Raw genomic sequence first — 20,918 nt, 5'->3', positions numbered from 1 at the left:
TATCTTAAAAAGTCTGTGGCCTTATCTTGGGCCCTGACCTACATGCCTGCCCCTCTCCATTTCCCCTTTCTCCATCCCTCACTTCCCCTCTCCTTCCTCTCTGCTTTCCTGTCTTCATTGTATTGGGAACCTTTCTTCTGTCCCTTTGTCTGTGTGTATTTGCTGCCTCCTCAGGTGCTCAGGACAGCAGTGTCTTTGTGGTGAGCATTGATGAGCACTGTTCACAGGTAGAAGGGTCATCTGTTGCTTCCTCTTCCACAGGGACCCACAGTCTTCACTATAACCTCACAGTGAGGTCCCAAGGTGGATTAGTGCAATCAAGGTCCTTTGCTGATGGTTATTGGGACCATCAGCTCGTCCTTCACTATGATAGTGACAATAAAGAAAATACAAAGCCCCAGGGGCCATGGGCAAAAAACCCCTTGGGAACTGAGAGCTGGAACACAGAGATCCAGGACGTGGTAGAACGCAACGAGAATCTAAAAGCAACCCTGGCACAAATCAATGCCCAGCAGGAGCAGAAAGGAGGTGAGTGGGAGTGGGAGCAAGGGTGACATGAGCTTTCTCCTGGGAGACTGGTGGCAAAGAGCCGGGACCTGTGTCTTCTCACTGCAGTTGACTGGGGAGGGCAAGCAATGGGCTCCCTGAAGCTCAGCACATGGGACACTGAGGAGAGTTAGTTTGGGGTCTTCTGTGGGCTGGAATTTCAACTTGGTGGGAAGGGAGGCGGAGGGGCCAGGGGATGGAGAAGTGACTGGTGGGTGGGGGCAGGGTCTCATTTCCTCCAGGAGACTTGGGGCTGCAAGATTCTAGAGAACAACCACATCAGGGGCTTCTGGAATTTCCACTATGATGGGGAGCCCTTCCTCTCCTACCACCCAGAGACACGCAGCTGGACAGTGGAGCCATCCTCAGCTCAAACCTTGGCTATGGGAGTCAAGAATTCCTGGGATGCAGATGGCTTTCAAAGCAAGGATTACCAGGCCCACGTGCATGGAGAGCTTTGTGGAAGACTCAGGAGCTATGTAGTCTCCTGGAAGGGCTCCTCCTTCTCCTCTGGAGCCTCTACCCAGGGGACCTTATGTGAGTTTTTTTTTAGTGTGTGTTGTGGTATTTCCTGTCCTGTCACACCACTAGATAGAGACAGGAGGGTGCATGTGCTCAGGCACTAGTGAGACCCACCTGCACATCTGCCTGCCTGCCTGCTATCATAGAGACGTCCAACCTGGCTCCACAACCCTGGACCTCCCCAGAATGCCTAGAATGATCTCAAAAACCAGGAGTCCCTGAAACAGCCTCTCCTCAACTTCAATGTGTGGGAGTGAGAATGGAAGGCCACAAGCCTGAGGCCCATCCTCCTTCTAGTTAGAGGACACAGGCCCCAGGATGAGAACAGACTTTCAGGGCCTGGGTTCAGTGAGGTTTTTGACCAGAATCAGAAGAGTGGAGAAGACCAGCCCTGTTCCATCCCTTATAGGGGAGCAACTTTTGGTCACATGCCTGACTAACTTTGCTCTTTCTTCTCTAGTGTCCCCAGCAGTGAATGTGACCTATGATGAAGCCTCGGAGGACACCATCAACATGACATGTGGGGCTTTCAGCTTTTATCCGCAGAATATCTCTGTGACCTGCCTTCAGGATGGGAAACCACTGAGCCTGGGCACCCAGCAGTCTTGGGGTGTTTTTCCCTATGGGAATGGGACCTACCAGACTTGGGTGTCCATTAGGATTCCCAGAGGACAAGAGCAGAGGATCTGCTGCTATGTGGGATACAGAGGGAACAACGGCACTGGCTATGTGTCCTGTGGTGAGCCTGGGCATTCCTGCCGGAGTTTCCAACCAGGTGAGTCAGTGACCCTGGGTGGTGAGAGGGGAGAAGCCTTGAGACTGGGGTACCCAGAGTGTAACAAGCCTGCTTTCAGGGACTGCACTGCTGCTGGAGAGCCAATGGCCACCTTTGTGGTGGTGGCTACTGTTATTTCTGGGATTATTTTCTTGTATTCCTTTGTGCAAGAAGAGGAGGACATCAGCTGAAGAGTGTTCAGGTGAGAAAATCATTCAGTGGCTGAAGATGGCAGGGCCTGTCTGGGATGTAGGGCCCCTCATGCCTCCTGCTGCTCAGAGAGCAGTGGGGTTGAGCAGCCTTTGTAAGAGGGGATGGAGGTCTGTGAATCTGTGAGGGGATGGAAGCCATGCCTCCAGCTACACCCCTTAGTGGTGCCCAAAGCCAGGGCTGTCAACTCCTTCACTGTCCAGTGGTAGCCTCTTCTGGCTGCAGGGTGAGGAGTGAGCAGCATGGGTGCCATGGCTCCTGCTCTGTCCTTGTCTCTCTCTCAGGCCCTGCTGGCTTGTCCATGGGGCTGTGTTGGGAATGGTGGGCTGATTGGTGTGGGCTAGATTATCATGGCCTCCGGGGGACACAGAATAAATGAGTCATGATCTTTGGGTGCTTAGAAATAGAAGAAGAATCTCATGAGAGGTGATATCTCTGGTCCCATCCTGTCTGCCTTGCTCTCTGCCAGCCTCTCCAGGTGTCACGAGCAAACAAGAAAAAGACTGACATTGCCAGAGTCCCACCAGTGCAGGCCCTGGGAGGCCCGTATACAGCAGGCCTGTGGCTCTGCAGCACAGGCGCCTCCTTTGTTCTGTGTGCAGCACCTCCGCCCACCCTCAGGAGCTGCCTCCTCAATATGTCCTCTGGCTCACTCAGGCTTCCCAGTCCCCACCACACAGCTCTTCCTCCTAGTGGCCTTGCAGTTGACATGGACAGGAGAATAGCTGATGACCTGACCATCTGGAGAAAGAGACCAGTCCATTTGGGGACAGAAGTGGTTATTTTCTCTGATGTCAGGAATTTTCCCAGGTAGCCCCTAGGGGTGTTGGTCCCCACAGGCTAGGGCAGACTGCCCCACAGCAGGGTCCCTCCAGGTGACTCCACTAGTAGGCCAGGCAACTGTGCACTCTGCTGCTCTCACCTGTGGCCTCTCCAGCAGGGGGAGCAAGGGGAATGTTAGTTCTACTTTCCTCTGGTCAGAAATGTTAGCTTGGAATATCACTAGGGCTGTGCCCAAGAAAAGAGTGGCAAAGGCCTGTTGTTTATTTGTGCAAATTTCTACTTTAAATGTTGACCCTCAGGATGTTCCCAGTTTCAGCTCTATGATGTGAATAGCAGTTCTCCAGTGCCCGTGTGGTAATGTGCAGTAATTACCAGTGCCCAAGTGGAGATCACTCTATAGGAGAGCCCCGGGTGGGAGACCTGGAGTATGGCCATGGCAATCCCAGGGTGCAGAGGGCGGGCCAACAATCCACACTGCTGGATCTCAGGAAACCTCCTAATCTGCTTTGGGAAGAAGACCCATGTGACCTGTTAGGGTTATGGCCTATGTGAGTCCTTGATGGAGTGGAGGTATTGAGTCCAGGGAAGCCTCAGGAAAAAGGAAGACCACACCAGTAGGAGGAAGCAAAAGTACAGATTGAGAGCCTGGGCAGGTGCAGAGGGTCAGTGATCCTGAGTCTCCTCTGCATGGGCTGTTGTAGGCAGCAGATCATGTGGCACATGTGTTTGTCCAGGCTGGGTCTGTCTGCTGGTGCCCCTGGGCTTCCTGGTGGACTTTCTAGTTAGGAACTGCTGGCTCAGGGAGAGAGGGATGCTGAGCTGCAGGTGGGGCAGGCCCTGCTGGGTCAGCACCTGCCTCTGCAGGGGAGGAGGCCTGGGAACTAAGGGGGAGAAACGTTTTGTGTGAGCCTGGTGCCCAGTGTGGTAGGAGCAGGAGCCACTCTCTCTGGGAGGCCACTACTATCTCTGGAGGAGGGGGCACTGGGCTTCATTTCCTTGTCTTGACCCTGAATCCTGCAGCCCTTTCACTCCCTTCCGTGGTGGAAATAGACAGATGCTGCTGCTGCTGGAGACGCAGAGGAGCCTGATGAGGGCAGGAAAATGGGATGGGAGGGAGAAAAAGTCAGGGCATTTACTTCCCTCAGAGAAGGGCCAAATCTGATTTTAACTGAGGAGACAGAGATCCCAATGGCATAGAGCAATATTCTACGACCAATTGAACACTGACTCGTTTCCCTCCTTCCCCAGAACTCGTGAGCTTAAAAGTCCTGGATCAGCAGCAGAGGGCACCAAGTGACCACACTGGATCCACACAGCTGGGGTGTCAGCCTCTGCTGAGAGCTCCTGAGGCTTCCTAGGAAGTACAGAGGGGGTAGCCCTGCACTGACCAGCACTTTCCCTCTTGGTGCCTTGGTTACCTCATCTCTACCATGTGGAACCACATGTTTACTAACTGTTGGCGCTGGGGAACATATGTGAGGGGCTTACTACAGCCCAGTACAGCTCTACTGTACTAGGTAGCCTCAATATTTTATTATGTTTTCACATATAATTTATATAAATTATGATATTTTAACAAGTGAGATTTATTTGTAGTTGTCCTTGTTCTGTCTTCTCCCAAGAATCCTGAAATACTGGCTTTCCTTGACTGTTGAGGGCCCTTCAAGCCCTCTGTGACCCTCTGTCTTACCTCCTATCTGGATAGGTTTACACTCCACATTTTTAAATGCTATTAAATATGACATATATCTGGTCAGTGTTTTACTTTATCTTCTGGGAAGGGACAGCATGAAAGGGTCTGTGAAAATGACATGTTTGTCTCCATGTTTGTCACAGAGTTCCTAAACCTACCCTGTGGTACTCCCAAGTTTCCAATTAGAAAAAGCCACCTCAACAACAGGCATGGTCTCCAGGGTGGTTTCTGTGGGTGCTTTGTGGTAGGGAGACCAAGCAGAAGCCACTAGAACTACCTCCTCCTAGGCAAATAATACTGCACTCCTGGATGGATGGCAGAGATTAATGACTTAAAAATTACCCCATTCAGCCCACCTGTTTGGCCTGTGCAGAAAGTGGAGGACCATGGTGATTGCTGTAAACTTATCTGGGTGGTGACTCCAATTGTAACTGCTGTATTAGACAAAGTTTTATTGTTCGAGCAAAGTAACACGCACCCTGGTACCTGATGTGCTGCACAACGTCTTTTCCTCCATTAGTGTTCAAGAGGTCCACCAGCTCTGAAGACCAGAAATAAGTGGTCAGTGTTTTAATTTTCTTTACAGTGGAAAATATACATATATTTAGAATTGTCAGGTTGCTACAGTTTAGATGATCCTAATTTTATTCGTAGTATCTAAAGCATCATATTCATGAACCAGTTGAACATATGACTTTTTTCCCCCTCAGGCCTTGTCTAGGTCAATGTCATAGAGCTTCTTCAGAGCTGTATAATCTGGTCCTTCTGCCCCCCACCCCATTTGTTGTTGCTGCTGTTGGTTGGTTGGTGGTTCTTGGTTTTGGATGGATGGCAGAGATTAATACCACCTGGAGGGACTTAAAAATATACATATATTTTTGGAGGAGTTGGAACTGAACTCAAGGACCATCTATATGCTTGGGAAGTGCTCTAGTGCTGAGCTATGTCCCAGCCCTTTTTATTTTATTTTGAGACAGAGTCTAAGTAGCCCTGGCTGCTCTCAAATTTGTGATCTTGCTTCCTCAGCCTTACAAGTGGCTGGGATTACTAGTGTGTGCCCACATGTATGACACTTTTTGACCTTGACATCCACAATGAGCACAAGTGTGTTATCGTTCTTTTTGGTTTTCCTCATGGCAGACTCAGTGGTCAGAGGGAGTTTGATGATGGTATCATGGTCCAACTAAGTTCTCTGAGGCAATCTTCTCAGGACTTAGGGGCTGCATCCTGAGTGTCAGGCAGTGTTCTTTGCCCCCCCCCCCCAATAAGGTAGGTGTGACTGGTTAATCTTATTCTTCCTCTACTTTTTTTTTTTTTTTTTTGTAGTGAGGAATGAACCTGAGTCCTCATTCATGGTGATGGTGGCATGGAATTACACAACTTCTGGATCATGTGCACACACGTCTTTCCACACAGCCTTCTTGGTGGTCCATGCCTTGGCTTAGGCTATGATAGGGGAGGAGTTTCCTTCTTTCTTTTCAGCACCGCCTTGGTGAAAAGGACACACACCATGTCTTGCTCCAGTGTATACCAAATCCTCAGCCAGTTTCTTTTCTTTTCTTTTTTCTTTTTTTTTTTTTTAACAATACCTTTATTTTATTTTCTATTTTTTTTAATGTGGTATTGAGGATAGAACCCAGGGCCTTGCATGTGCTAGGTGAGTGTGCTACCACTGAGCCACAACCCCAGCCTGCCTCGGCCAGTTTCAAAATTTAAATCCTAATGGTCTTGATTGCCTTTCTCTCCTTGAAGACACCACATTTGTCCATTACAGTGATGATGTTATTTCTAAGGATTGGACCCAGTGAATGTGAAGTACAACTACTTTGAAGGCTTCAGCAGAGATTTGCATGTTAGTTGTGAAAATACAAATGATAAAAATCTGGGGCCTTCTACCTCAGTGACATTGGGAGAGCCCAATGCTGAGAGACGTGTTCAGAGTCCCTCCTGAAGAAGGTGTTGCATCTGGCCCCTCCTATGACCAATAAGTAGGCACAATGCCCAGTGGGCCTCTTTAGATTTTGGAGGCATCATATTCCTCATTTGGCAGTGCTACTCTGGGCCATTTATTGAGTGACCTGAAAAGCTCCTGTTTCTGAGTGGGGCCCAGAACAAGGGAAGACTCTGACAGTGCAGGCTGCTGTGGAAGTAGCATGGACAGCTGCTATTTGGAGCCTCTGGAAGCTCCCATAGGTGAATTGAAGCATAGGCTCCTGATGACTTTGGAGCAAAGCCCTCCATCCCCCACAGATAAGTACTCTCCATCAGAGCTTCCCAGCATGAATTGTGTGCTCTCTCAACCACCAAGTCTTAAAGTTATGCGTGCACACGAGCACTCCATCATCAAATGCTACCGGTGTGCGTGTGCTCAGACCAAGCAGGTCTTCAAGGTCAGTTACATGTAGAAGTGGCCCCAGATACACAGTCTTCATTATTGTTTGTCCCAGCCTTCAATTTGAGACTCATTTCCTGATGACCAGTTGAAAGCATGAGTGAAATCTGTCTGGTTTACAGATGTTTCTGCATGATATGCAGGAAACCAAGCAAAAGTGGATGGCTGCCATCCTACAGTCCCTTCTTGGGACATCCTGGAATGATACTGCTGAAGGGAAATCTCCAGTGGGCAGAACTTGAAGCAATGAAACTGGTTGTTTGGTTTTTGGAGGGAGTGATTGATGAGCATATATGTAATACATATCAGTCCATGAGATGTAGCCAACAGATTAGTTGGATAGGTAAAGGCTTGGAAGGAACATTGTAGTAATTCCTGGACAAGGGAATCTGGGGGCAATGGCTGAATTCACATGGAAAACTATAATCATCAGGAGGATAGGGTGAATTATTTTGCAGATACCAGCCAGCCTCTTTCCCCAGTCGTTCTTGCCATTGCCCAGTGGGTTTGTGCAAAATGTGGCCCTTGTGCCATGGGTGAAAGTTATGCATGAGCTTAGTAATGTGGACTTCCACTCACCAAGGACCATGTGGCTATGTCCAATCTGCCAGCAGCAGTGACAATCCTGAGATCCCAAAATGACACCAGTTATCACTATTTCTCTGGTGGCAATTGGATTATGCTGGACATCTACTGTTTTAGAAGGATCAGTGTTTCTTCTTATGAGAACATAGACAGTTGGTTCGTGCATGGATTTGCCCTTCCTATATGCAATATGTTTGGCAAAATGACCATTAATATTCAAGTCATTATATATTGACATATTACAGAATGCCCTCTCCACCACCATGGTGCTCTACACAGCATTGCTACATATCAAGGAACTCAATTCACAGCCCGAAAATTGAGACAACGTTCCAATGTTCCTGGAAGTCACACATCTTAAACATGCTCCCTACCATCCTGATGCAGTTGATTTGGAAGGATGGTGGAAGGGCCTTTTGACTAAGTCATTACAGTGCCAACCAGGTTGTACTGGGTTATAGGACTTGGGCGAGGTTCTTCACCCACCAGGTGAAGAAGTATGACCAGCTGAGATGTTTGCTCAAGGCAAAGAGAGCACAGAGCAGGGAGCAGAGCAAATGAACCATAACCATGTGACCAGCATGAAAACAAGGATTGTCATTTTTTTATGATTAATAAATTATCCTTACCATAATATATTGCAAAGTCTTCACCATTCTCACGATAGAAATAAAAAGCCCTCTGATTCCTGTGAATTTATCTGTATATGTTCAAGTGCAGTTATGATTTCACTGTCTAAGTACTAAGTGCTTCAACCAAAGCTTGTCACCATGTCTCTGTATTTGGTATAATGATGTCATAAACTCTTGGGAACCTCTCCATTTCCTTGAAACACCTGAATTTAAAATGCTACAACCTCAGTAGTAGAGAACTTTCCTAGTACACGTGAGGCCCTTTTTTGATTCCCAGCTTTGCCTCAAGAAACAAAAAGTTCCACTCTTTAATTTACTATATTCATCTAGCATATATGATGATGAGACCTAGAGTCTGTGGCATTTTGCAGACGATGTTGAATGAATGTACTGGCTTCAAATTCTGAGGAACTTGGCAGTGTTCTTTATAACAGCTGAGGCAAGGCCTTTAAGCCCAGCTGCTCTGTATCCTGGCAGAGATGAGGTGAGCCAGGAGGAAGTCCTGTGGGGCATCCTGAACAGACAGCTTCCTTTTTTCAGAGATTGCATGGCAAGAATTTGAAGATGGCAAGGACACAAAAATTCAACTACAGCCTCCAAGGCTTTTTGTTCTTTTTGAGTCTCATGTAAACAACATGAGATGCACAATCCAGAGCTCTCTGTGTGGTTTATACTGGGCAGTGATAGGCTGGTGAGCTCTGCTGTGATCAGAGTAATTCTGTTTTTAGCAAAATTGTCATCCTGGTATTCTAGCTACAACATGCAAGGGCCTCTCCAGAAGGTCACAGACACCCCACTGCCACATAGTCTTCATGCCCTTGTGTAACACAGGCCACCCCTGCTGCACATGCACCCTTGGCACAAGCCCACCTCACACTGCCACTCACTGCCCCAACTTCCCACACTTACGTGCATGTGTTTTTCAATTTTGTGTTCAAATGTTTCTTTACTCCCATGTTTATCTATCAGGATCATCATCTATGTTAAATATGCAATATTCAAGTCATTATTTGTTGACATATTTTAATTAGGGCCTATGCAGATAATATGGAACCTTTTGTTTTTATTCCAAGTTACACTTACTTAAGTGGCCATTATTTGGTACCTATGGTTTTCCTCCTTGATATATGACACTAACACATAAAATTGTATGTCAGTTTCCAGCACTACCAATTACTCTAAAGGACACTTCCCATGGGCTACAACTGGAAAACTGAGGGGGAAAGCACATACTTGAAGGAAATGGTTGAAGGTGTGAACAGCCTAAGAAAGCCCTAAAGGTTTATGAAGCCTGGATCCAGAAATCGAGAATTAGAGCACATTGCACTTTTGTCCTAAGGTGTCTGCTGCCTGGGCCAGTGCCTGGGAGCCTCTCAGGGCAGGAGGCTAAAGATAGAGTTAAAGGCTACGAAGGGCACATAGGGGGCACCAGGGATCCCTTGTGTTGGGATGGACACAAAAAGCTGTCCCTTAAGCATCTGTCAGCCAGTTCTCCTGTGGGTTACAGCTCTACTTTAACAGGGGTAATTCAGGAAATCTGAAGAGCAAATGTATGGTAAGGTCTTATTTCCTACCACTCTTATTAAGCATTATAATTGAGGACCTCCTCAATGCAGTCAAGGGAGAAATAAATAAATATAGGAAGATTTGAACTGAGATACAGAAGTCTCATGAATTGCAAATGATAATATGTTGAATTTATAAAATCCCAAATTATTACAAATTCTTGGAATTAATAACATAGTTTCCCCTCTTAGGTGTTTTATACTCCAGAAGCAAGCAGAGTGTGAAAACTTACGGAGAAGTAATTGGCATAGTAAAAAATACTCTTTTACAAAATTCTAGAATGAAACCTACAAGTTTTACTCAATATAGCAATTGGGGTATTTTAAAAACATTATTCGGCAATTAGAGAAAACAACTGAAGAGAATTACCAAGATTCTCACTTGTGATTCAATATTATAATGACATTAAATTCCTAAAATGTTACAAGAATTCTAATAAAATCTAATTAAATATCCACTAGGCATTTTGTTATATCTGGTTAACTGATTCTATGCTTTGTTTGGAAATATTTATGAATTATAGGCAAGACACATTTAAACAAAAGAACAAGGGCACAGATATTGTCTTAGTAGATATCAAAATTTACATTAGAATTATTGTAGATGGAGAGTAGGGTGTTGATTCAGGGTTAGACAAGTAGATTTTAGAACAGAGTAGAAAGCCACAAACCAAACAACACACATGTAGACATTAGGCATTTGTGACTGTGTGTATGACAGAGACAGAGGGAGACATATAACACATGTATACATACAAACTGATACTGTATGTAATATACAGTGTAAATGTACAACACTGGAATCATTAGAGTCTGCTGTGTAAAGGACAAATTTTGAACAAATGGTTTAAATATAATTGGTCCATATGGAAAAAATGGAATTATATGTATCTCTTTCAAAATATTAATATTATAGACTACCTTTATGACCTAAGTATTGGAAAATTATTTTTTTCAAGTTACAGTAAAGCATTTGCCCTAAGGGAGACATTAAATGTCAGCTTCCACAAATCTTTTGGAGATTTTCCATTCCTCAGTGGACAGTAGTAACAGCTAAATGTTCCTCTGAAAGATCCCTGTAAGGACAATATACCTCAGAATGCATTAGAGGGATCTTTCTTAAAGGCACCAGCCTTCCACTCAGTGGATGGCATCTGACATATAAATTGATTTTGGTTGGAACTGGGTAAGAATTCAGAAGACATGGGACTCGAGGTTAGTTACTATGCAGAACATACATTCTTAAACCTACATGTGTCAAATGGCACATCTACTTCTTGGGGAGGATCTTCCAGCCCTCTGAGGAGATTTGGTGAGGAAAGAGTTGAACAGGTTGTAAGTAAACTTTGCTTCCAACATTCCCAACTCTCTGCACTGCTGAAGACACCTTTCTGTACAATTAATCTGACATATATATCTGTGATACATCTTCATTGATATGGGCTGGTGGTTTTCACTAAGTTCACTGCACAGCTGACTAGAATAATGTACAGGCTCTGAGTTTACTGCAATTTTCAGTTGGTTTTGATTCATTCACATCCATTACTGAGGCTCTTGCTCTGAGCCTCTGCTTCTTCCCTTGGCTACTCATTGGAATCCCCTGGGGAGGTTCACAGACAGGATTGGTACCTGAATTACTATGCTTCTGGTGAATCAGGTTTAAGAGTTTGATGTTTAATTCTTGCCTACACCTATTTAAAATTTCTAAAGATGACTTAACTTGAAGACAAGTTTGAGAAATATTGGTCTAGTGCACAGATGAATTTAGCTAAACTGATGAAAAAAAAAAGCCTTGGCACTCAGAACAACACATTTAATCTGAGATGCTTACTGAGAGGACACAGAAAAGAATTGAGACCAATCATGACTAATCTTAATCTAATCTTCCAATCTTTACAATATTGGAACAAATATTTCTATTTGTTCCAATATTGTAAAAGGAATCCAGGGGAAGAAAGAGCACAAACCAATGCTCCTTCAGCCTCTCTTCCATCACAGTGCTCCTGTGGAGCCCAGGCTAACTGGGGGACAGACAGCAGGCTGACTTTGCAGAACAGGCAGTCCATACAGGGCCGTACCCAGGACACAAGCAGGGACCTACATGGACACTGGATCTGCAGGGCAGAGAGGACATACCCTGCACTCCTGCTAGTTCCACTACATTCAAATGTATACTGGATTTCCCAGCAAGTGTAATCAAGCAAGAGAAAATATAAGCTATATAAGAAGTGACAAAATTTTATAGTTGTTATTGGACAAGAACTAGAGACAAAAATCACTTGTATCTCTACAGGACACAATTAATACTTCAAAAATGTAATTGCGAGAGACCGTGATCACTAGAGTAAGCTTTCAAGATATTTAGAATGAAGCCACCAGAAGATACACAGTGTAAACTGTAATGTTTTATTGAAATATTTTAATAGGGGAATACCCACATCCATGAATTATGTATGAGTCTCCATGTGGAAAAAATTATTAGCAGTCTTCAAACCTATTTATTAAGTGTAATTCCAACCAAAAATAGAAATAACTTTTTTTGTGGAACGTTGGAAAACAGTACCTTCAACTTTAAAAAGTCACCAGTGAGCCAGGCATGGTGGAGCATGCGTGTAATCCCTGGCTCAGGAGGCTGAGGCAGGAGGATTGGGAGGGCAAAGTCAGGATCAGCAACAGCAAGGTGCCAAGCAACTCAGTGAGACCCTCTCTCTACATAAAATACAAAATAGGGCTGGGGATGTGGCTCAGTGGTTGAGCCCCCTGAGTTCAATCCTCAGCACCAAATAAATAAATAAATAAAGTGGGAAAAAAAAGGTAGAGTGGGAGAAAATATTTACCAAGCATCCAATGTGACAAGGACTGGTAAATAGAATATGTAAAAAGTGGTCAGCCAATGAGTCTAAGGCAGTTGGCTTCAAAGAGAGATGGACTTGGGGTCCCAATTTACCAAACCCAATGGGGGGCAGAAGGTGAGGGGACATTTGGAAATACAACCATCTTATGAAACTGAGAAGAATAGCCCCCAGCTCACAGAGTATGGTGTGTTCAGGAGAAGGATGAATGGAAAATTCTAAAATGAAAATAAATCTATTTTCCAACAAACCAATGAAACATAAATTCACCTTATTAGCTCATCAGTTTCCTATTATCCAATAGGGAAATGCCCTTCAAACCACAATGACAACCTGGATGAACTTTGAAAACAGGCTAAGTGAAAGAAGCCAGCCACAAAACACCACATGCTGTAGGACCCCATTTACATGAAATGTTCAGATAATGAAACCTATAGAGATGGAGAGCAGAAGAGCAGGTGCCTAGTGCCAGGGTGAAGTCCTGGACAGGGGAAGGGGTGACTATGGGGTGATGGGAATATTCTAAAATTGAATGTGGTGACTGGTGCACAACTCTGTGAATGTACTGAAGTGTAGACATTAAAACGTGTGAATGGTATGTGAATCATAACTCAGTCAAGTTGTAAGAAATAAATCTCATGAAAAATTCAAAGGATTTTCTAAATTACAATCAATGATGCTTCCATGTGGATGAGAAGTTGGACCATCAAGAGCTTCCTTACACTGTGCCATCGTGCACAGGGGTACAGACACCTGGACAGCAGTGTGGCATCACCTATTAGGGTGGATGTTACACACATGCAGTAGTTCTACTCCTGGACACATAATTCTGAGAGCCACATGCTCATGTGCAGCAACAAACATGTACCATGAGGCTTAGAGCAGCTTTGTTTATCATTTACCAAGCCTGAAAATAAACCACATGACCACCAAGAATAGAAGGGGCAATTTAACATGTGAATTGCTTATTTAATGGAAAACTATAATGCAGCAAAGATAAATACATACCTATAAAAACTTAACAAACACACATTGAGCCAAAATGAGGTCAAATATAACCTGATCACATTTGTATAAAAAATTAAAAATGTGTATAGAGTTTTAAGTAATTTGTTGTTTAGAGATGCATCAATAGGATTAAAACTTCATGGACCAGGCTAAAGAGGATGATTCTGGAACAAGACGGTGAATAAATCTCAGGGGAGCAATGGATTGATATTGCTATGGAAATTGGTACAGAAACTGGTGTGTTTATATATTTCTAATTTTTTAACATGATACTTTCTTCTAAAACCTTTTGATAATATATAAATATAATTCATTCTATTTTCATTTATGGGGTAAAATCAGTTTAAAAAGTAATATTAAATATTTATTTATAACTAGAAAAAATTAATCTTTTGGTCAAAAAGCAGATGGACCCAGACTAACCAGAGAAGAGATCATGAAGAGTGATTGAAATGAGGAATTATCATCATCTCTTAATTGAACTCAGGATCCCATCTATAGAATCAGAATTCACTAGAGCACCAGTGTCCTGTGGTCCCTCCTGCCATGATGATGTTCTGTCTGTGCTGCTCATCAGCACAGTCAGGAGCCACCTGTGACTGAGGTTTGAAATGTGGCTAGTACAAGCGAGAACTGGATCTGACATTTTCTTTAATTTTAGTTGAATTAATTTTAGACAGTCACATGTGAACAGGGCAGCATTAGAGAAACAAAATGAGTGAAGGGTCCATTGTCCCTGGGTTTTTTAGTACCCCAATGGCTATCAATGACAGCTTTGTCCTTGAAACTTTTGGGAAGAATGTCAACACAGGTGATTGAAGCTTTCTTCAGGGATGAGATTTTCTTTAATTCAGAAGCTAATAAAATATTTGAATCACAAGAAAGGTATCTATCACTGTTCTCTGTAGGTGTAGTAACTAATTTTCATTTATATGTGAACTGACTTTTCCAATCCCAAATCTTGCTGTAACTAGGAAATTTGTAAAGTAAGTTTTCTTTCTTTCTTTCTTTCTTTTTTAACTAAGTAGTTTTCTATCATCAAATTCTTTATGAAAACTGCTTATAATTGTCTAGGCCACTCTAAAAATCATTATGTCATCTGGAATTTTAAAATCTAGCACAGTAATTTTATGTCACATGGGGAAAAGATAATTAAAAGGAAGGCAAGCCTGTGTAAACACAGTACACTATTTATTAGAATATAACATACCAATATTTAAGAATGTATTAATTTTGACATAAAAGATGACAGAATCAATGTGGCATTGCATGCCTCTGATCCCAGCATCTCAGGAGGCTGAGGCAAGAGGAACCCAAGTTCAAGGTCAGTCTCAGCAACTTATCAAGATCCTGTTTCAAAAAAAAAAAAGTACTTGCAGTTTAATTCCCAGTATAAAAATGTCAACAATAGCAAAATGAAGTACACCTCATGTAATTCATTAATTTACCCAGAACACTGTACTGTGGATGCATAAATGGAAATTGAATATAATGGTAAACATAGTGGGTAGGTAGAAAGATTTGAGGGATTTCTTTTTTCCATTCAGGAGAATTAAATTGTTTGTTGATTACACCTGAAAATGGATGATAGACAAGCTTCATTCCCATCTGTTAAGTGTACAGTATCATTATTCAATTTAGATATTGCATAGGATGTGTCAACAATCGTTTTTATAACCAAATAATTTCATGACTGTGCTTGTGTGACCCTTTCAATGGTGAACTTCAAAGGTCACAACAACTACATCAAGCTGTCTGGACCTGGTATTATCCCGAATGACTTCTAACTTCACACTCTTGTGGAAGTTTTACCAAGATGGCTTCAGAATAGACTAACTTTACACAGCACATATAAAAAAACATATTTATTCAGTGTCATAATCAGACTATTACATTTAGCAATTAACATTATGGGTGCAAAAAAAAAAAAAGAAGTCTACATTAAAACCCTTTGTGCTTTACACTTTCCACAGAACAGAAACTAAAATATTCTGTTATACCAATAGTCACAAATACTGTACTTCAATTTTTTGGCACATACACGTGTCTAAACTATGTCTTCTTTGTAGCAGCGAGGCCCTGCCCCAGTGTGCTTGGCTGAGTTCACAAATCTGTTGTAACCTGTGGCTTCCCTGTCACTTCCTCTCCTGCTAAGCTTTGTTTCCTGGCAACATTAAAACCTTCTTGCATTGTCATAACTACTGCTGCTGCTGGAACTACCAGAGCCACCTTGGTTTGGTGGTTTGGCAGAGTATTGTCCTCCACCACCATCAGGTCCAGAGCTTCTGCGTCCATAGTTTCCAACCTTCATGGGTCCAAAATTTGATGACTGATTGTTGTCATTGCCAGAATCATTGTAGCCTTTACCACTTCCAAAATTGCTTCTGTCACTACCAAATCTATTGTAGCCATCCCCACTGTCACCATATCCAACACCACCATGGCTGCCACCAAAGCCACTGAAGTTTTGTCCACAACCAAAATTGTCGTTTACACTGAAACCACCTCCACAATCACCACCAAACTTTCTACAACCATGTCAACTTCTTTGGCCAGCTCTTATGTTGACAGGGCTTTCCTCACTTCACAGTTGTGGCCATTCGCAGTATGTATTTCTGAACGACAATCTTATTCACGGAGTCATGATCATAAAAAGTTAAAAAAGCAAAGCCCCTGTGAGAGCATTTGTCTTTGTGATGAGTCTTTGGTAAACACCACATAAGTGGATCTTATTTAAAAAAAAAACACTTTGTGATGGTGTCCATTGTTTAATTAGAGATGTGACCACTTACATTCAGTGTTCCTATAAAGAGAAGAGGTATGTGCATGAATTCTTGCCATGTTGATGGATTTCTCATGTTTAATGTGATTCTGTTTCTTATTTGCTTAGCAACACTTGTAATGAGTACTCTCCAGTCTGGAGTCTTGCTTGTTCCCCCTCTCCCCTGGGTTGAACCAAAGGCCTGGCACATGCTAGGCAAGTCTTTGACACCGAGCCACACATGCAGCTGCTGGGGTTTCTCTGAATTTCTCATGTGGAGTTTTTCCTTAAGTATGTTCTGAAATATTGGCTTCCTAGTTGTGAATTTTGTTTCTTTTTTTAGGGGGGGGGGAGAGGCTATTACTGGGGGATTGAACTCAGGGGCATTCAACCACAGAGCCACATCCCCAGCCCTTTTTTGTATTTTATTTAGAGACAGGGTTTCACTGAGTAGCTTAGGCAGATAATCAACCAACTTTGGTTGTGAGGGCACAGCATACTTATACCAATGAATATAACTTTTCAAAGTTCAGTCCCTAAATCCATTTTCACCCACTTTTTCAGTTTTCTGACCCTCATAGCTTATCATGTGAGCCATCAGATCAAAGGGAAAGCAAGCTGTACTCACCACCTTGTCTCTGACCTGAATCCTCCTAATTATAATCATCTTGCTTCCTTCCTTTCTTCTGTTCTTTCTTTGGAATGAACCCAGGCATGCTCTTCCAATGAACCAAAACCACAATCCATTCTATTTTTTATTTTAAGATAGGGCCTCACTAAGTCCTTCAGGATGGCCTCAAAGTTGTGATCAGCCTGCCTCAGCCTCCCCAGTCACAGAGTTCTTGTGCCAAATTTTTCAGTTGTGTTCCTCTCTGTCTTTTTATTCCCCCTCCCCTCTGTGGTGAGCTGACCCCACAGTTGTCTCTACCTAAGCTCCAATATCCCTTTTCTTGGGCTCTATACAAAATAGCAGAACTTCTGAGGCTCTTACTGTCCAATTGTGAACTTTATTGAATTCCCTCAGGCACCACCTCAGTGAGACGCAGCAGTCCTGCAGCTTCAATTCTGAGCTGTGGAGCAAGTGGAAAGTGCAGCCTTCCTCTACTCTGCCATCTCTGTTTCCTCGTTCTATATAAGACTTATGTGTAAGTCATAAAAACGTGGATTGCATTGTTTGCTCCAAGAAGTGAGGAATGAGTCTGGGCCACAGTTTCAGAGAGAAGCAGAGAGATGTTCTTTCTGTTGAGCTGTGGCTCACTACCTGCATCTTCCACCTGGCTGTACCCATGGGAGAGAGAACAACATGACCTTTCAACATCATGTCTCATCATTGACAACACACATCCCTTTTCTCCTCAAGAGAAAAACACATTTAAATGTGGATTTAAGACCCTTCCCACTCTGGACACTGATCAGTGACCTCAGGGGTCCCTAACTGGCTGAGCACCAGGGTGGCTTGTGGACTTGTTACAAAACACTTGCTCCTAGACACAGAACACATCTCCCAGATTAGTTGGCACAAGACAGAGGAGTCACTTACTGTAAGCTTGAGGAGATCTGATGCACAGTCTGGGAATCCTGGTCATTATTTGAGCTTCTGAAAGTATGAACTACACTCTGACAGCATCAGCACCACCTTGACATTGAAATGGCATCTACTACTGACTCCAACTCTCCATGTTGGGGTGATGTCCAGGGGACTCATGTGCACAGGAAATCTGGGACTCCCTGATCCATGTGTGCCTGGGTGTGGCAGCAGAACTGTGCACTCTGCTGTGGACGTGTGGTCTGATCAGATGGCAAACACTGGGAGCTCACTGAGCTCCAGGGCTCAGTGCCTGTCCCTTTCTTTACTTGGCCACCACTCCCTTGGTGTGCTCACCTGTGCTCAAGGCTTTAATCCATTTCCCCATTCTGGACACTCATCTGTCCCACTGCCAATGTGATGACCTCACCTGCATTTCCAGGATATATCTCAGTTCAGTGTCTATGCTGAGTGCCTGCCATGTCCCTTTCCAGAGTCCTCTGCTGTCCACTGAGGGCTACTCCATCCTTCTCCTTATGCAGTCTGCTATAAGGGGTGCCCCACTGACTCTTCCTTCTTATACCCCAGCTTCAGTCCATTAGGAAGTGCTGGGAAGAATCTGGCTCCCCACTTTGCCATTCTCTTCTCAGCACAGAAGCCATAGTGTCTTTTACAACACAAGTCTTTTTATAGGGGAAGTTCTGCTGTGATCCTTCTGTGATCAAACTGTCTTCTAACTCTCTGGATCACTCAGAGTAAAGGTTCAAAGACTTCCAGAAACTTCCAGCCCTGCAGGATATTATCATATCATTGGCCTCTACTCAGTGACTCTGCTCAGGGCATACCACAGGTCTCATTTACCATGAACACAAGGACATGCTCCTGCCCCAGTGCCTTTGCACTGCTGTTTATCCTTCCTGGAAAGAATTTGATACTGATACCATCAAGATTATTATTCATATTCTTAAAATCTTACCTCAAAGGTCATCTTTTCATCAAGGCACTGAGTACTTTGGCAAATACTTGTCTTCCCTGTTGCCCCCCCACCACATACCCTCTGAATAAAATTATAACTCTTATGCCTCCTACATGAACACTGTGCTTATTTAATATGTTTATAGTGCATCCTCTTCTAGCCACTAGAACATATGTTCCACTAGGCTGGAATTTTATTTTACTTTTCCTCTGAATTTCCCAGATATAACAAATAGTATAACACATATTTTGAGACAGGGTCTCACTTGCTCAGGCTGGCTTCCAACTTTCAATCCTCTTGAGCCACTGGGATTACAGGTGTGTGCCACCAGCTGTCCTTCCTTCATTTTTACTGCTGAAGCTTTACATTTTATGGATATACACAGTGTGCCACCTGCCTGATGATGTACATGTGTTTGATTGTACTCTGCCATAAGCATCAGTGCACACACAGGCAAGATCACCCCAGGCATATGATCATGAGAAGGAACATTCTTTCTTTCTTTTTTTAGAGTAATGTATTTTATTTATTTTTAATTGGTTATTTTATTTTTCCATATTTTTATTGGTGCATTAAAATCATACCTAATGGTGGGATTCATTGTTACATATTTAGACACACACACAATATAAAAATGTAATTTGGTCAACGTCCTTCCCCAGTATCTCTTTCCCTTTCTCCTTCCTCCCCCTGTTTCCTTTCCTCTGCTGAACTCCCCTCGATTTTCATCAGACTCTATCCCACATCTTTCTTTCCCTTTTTCCTCTCCAGCTTCCACATATGAGAGAAAAATATTCAATTCATGGCCTTCCAAGTTTGGCTTTTTTTGCTTAATATTCTCAAGTTCCATCCACTTCCCTACAAATGACATAATTTCATTTTTCTTTATGGCTGAATAAAACTCCATTGTGTACATAGACCACTTTTTCTTTATCCATTCATCCATTGATGGACACCTAGACTGGTAGCATATTTTGGCTTCTGTGAATTCTCTTAATCCAGTATTTTTAAATCCTCAGTTAAACAATTTTATTGTGTATATATGCAGTTACTATTTATAAGACATCCTCTAAGATGCTATTGGGGTATTAGTATATACAATAAATCCATGGATGACTACCTTCAAGAATCTCTCAGTCTTGTAAGAGAGGTAAGAAATGTGTTTGCAAGCTGTAATATAATGTAATATAAACTTGATGAATACCATAATAAAGGTGAGAACTGTATTAATATGCCACAATGAAACTTACTATTCTGTATAATTAATATGAACTAACTTTAAAAAAGGATGCATAGCCTTATAGGGGGAGTTCAGGCTGGATCATTTCTTTGTGGAGGGATCAGAAGATGGTGGGCAAGTCACTTCAGGTTCATGAAATACATCAGAGAAAGTAACAGCTGTTCAGGAAACAGTCACTTTACCTGGAAATTAAGATGCTACTGGGAGATACAACTTTCCATCCTATCATATTCTTTTCTTCAACTACAGTGGATAATGCTAATTTTCAAAGTGCTTGTACTAATTTTAACTCTTAGCAGGAACATATGAGAGTTCATGTTGCTGAAGTTCTGAAAGATAACCTAGAAGACGGGGTGTAGGATTCTGGATCACAGTCTTGGATGCAGAACTGCCCCAGCACTATATGCCCATCAGCAACTTCCTCTCCTTCCTTTATTCCACCTGCTCTGGACTCAAACTATCAGCACATAAGTCAAGATCCTGCTTCTTTCTAGTAAACCACAGGGGTATTGTCATATACCTGGAATCTTCCATAAAAAGGAAAACAAGGAAGAAGGGAGGCATGGAGAAATGGAGAGAGGAGAAGGAGGAGGAGGGGAAGGAAAGAGCAAATGCAAAAATAAGGAAGAGAACAGGAAAAGCATCATTGGAAAGAGCAAGGATAACAGGCATTATCACAGTGCAAGGAAGTAAGGAGATGGAGACATATAGAACAACAGATATGCAGAGAGTTGGCAAAACAAGAAATATCCATGAAATCACAGAAATACCCATAGGTCATCAACATGGAGTCCGGGAAGAGGGAGAATTGGATAAAGAGAAGGATTTCATAAGCTGGAATGAGTAATAAGTA

At 43.1% G+C, this 20,918-nt stretch overlaps 1 protein-coding gene and 1 pseudogene across 8 annotated transcripts in view; one reads left to right on the top strand and one right to left on the bottom strand.

Moving 5' to 3' along the window:
• The window catches only part of LOC143401473 (MHC class I polypeptide-related sequence B-like), a 39,299-nt gene extending 34,880 nt beyond the window's left edge, over positions 1-4,419 (top strand). For 6 of the 8 annotated variants that reach the window (XM_076858995.1, XM_076858999.1, XM_076858997.1 and 3 more), the window contains 5 exons: positions 262-528; positions 772-1,083; positions 1,529-1,843; positions 1,923-2,045; positions 4,085-4,419. In XM_076858995.1, the coding sequence (XP_076715110.1) occupies positions 262-528; positions 772-1,083; positions 1,529-1,843; positions 1,923-2,045; positions 4,085-4,194 (1,127 nt within the window). In that variant the 3' untranslated portion in view covers positions 4,195-4,419. The remainder of the gene's footprint in view (positions 1-261; positions 529-771; positions 1,084-1,528; positions 1,844-1,922; positions 2,046-4,084) is intronic. The other 2 variants (XM_076859000.1, XM_076859001.1) reach the window with 2 other exon arrangements.
• An 11,317-nt stretch (positions 4,420-15,736) lies between these two features.
• On the bottom strand, positions 15,737-16,283 carry LOC143402026 (heterogeneous nuclear ribonucleoprotein A1-like 2; annotated as a pseudogene).
• Positions 16,284-20,918: the final 4,635 nt, after the last annotated feature.

This window comes from Callospermophilus lateralis, chromosome 6 (genome assembly GCF_048772815.1).
Source record: "Callospermophilus lateralis isolate mCalLat2 chromosome 6, mCalLat2.hap1, whole genome shotgun sequence".
NCBI classification, from domain to species: domain Eukaryota; kingdom Metazoa; phylum Chordata; class Mammalia; order Rodentia; family Sciuridae; genus Callospermophilus; species Callospermophilus lateralis.
This window is presented reverse-complemented; position numbering and strand designations above follow the sequence as displayed.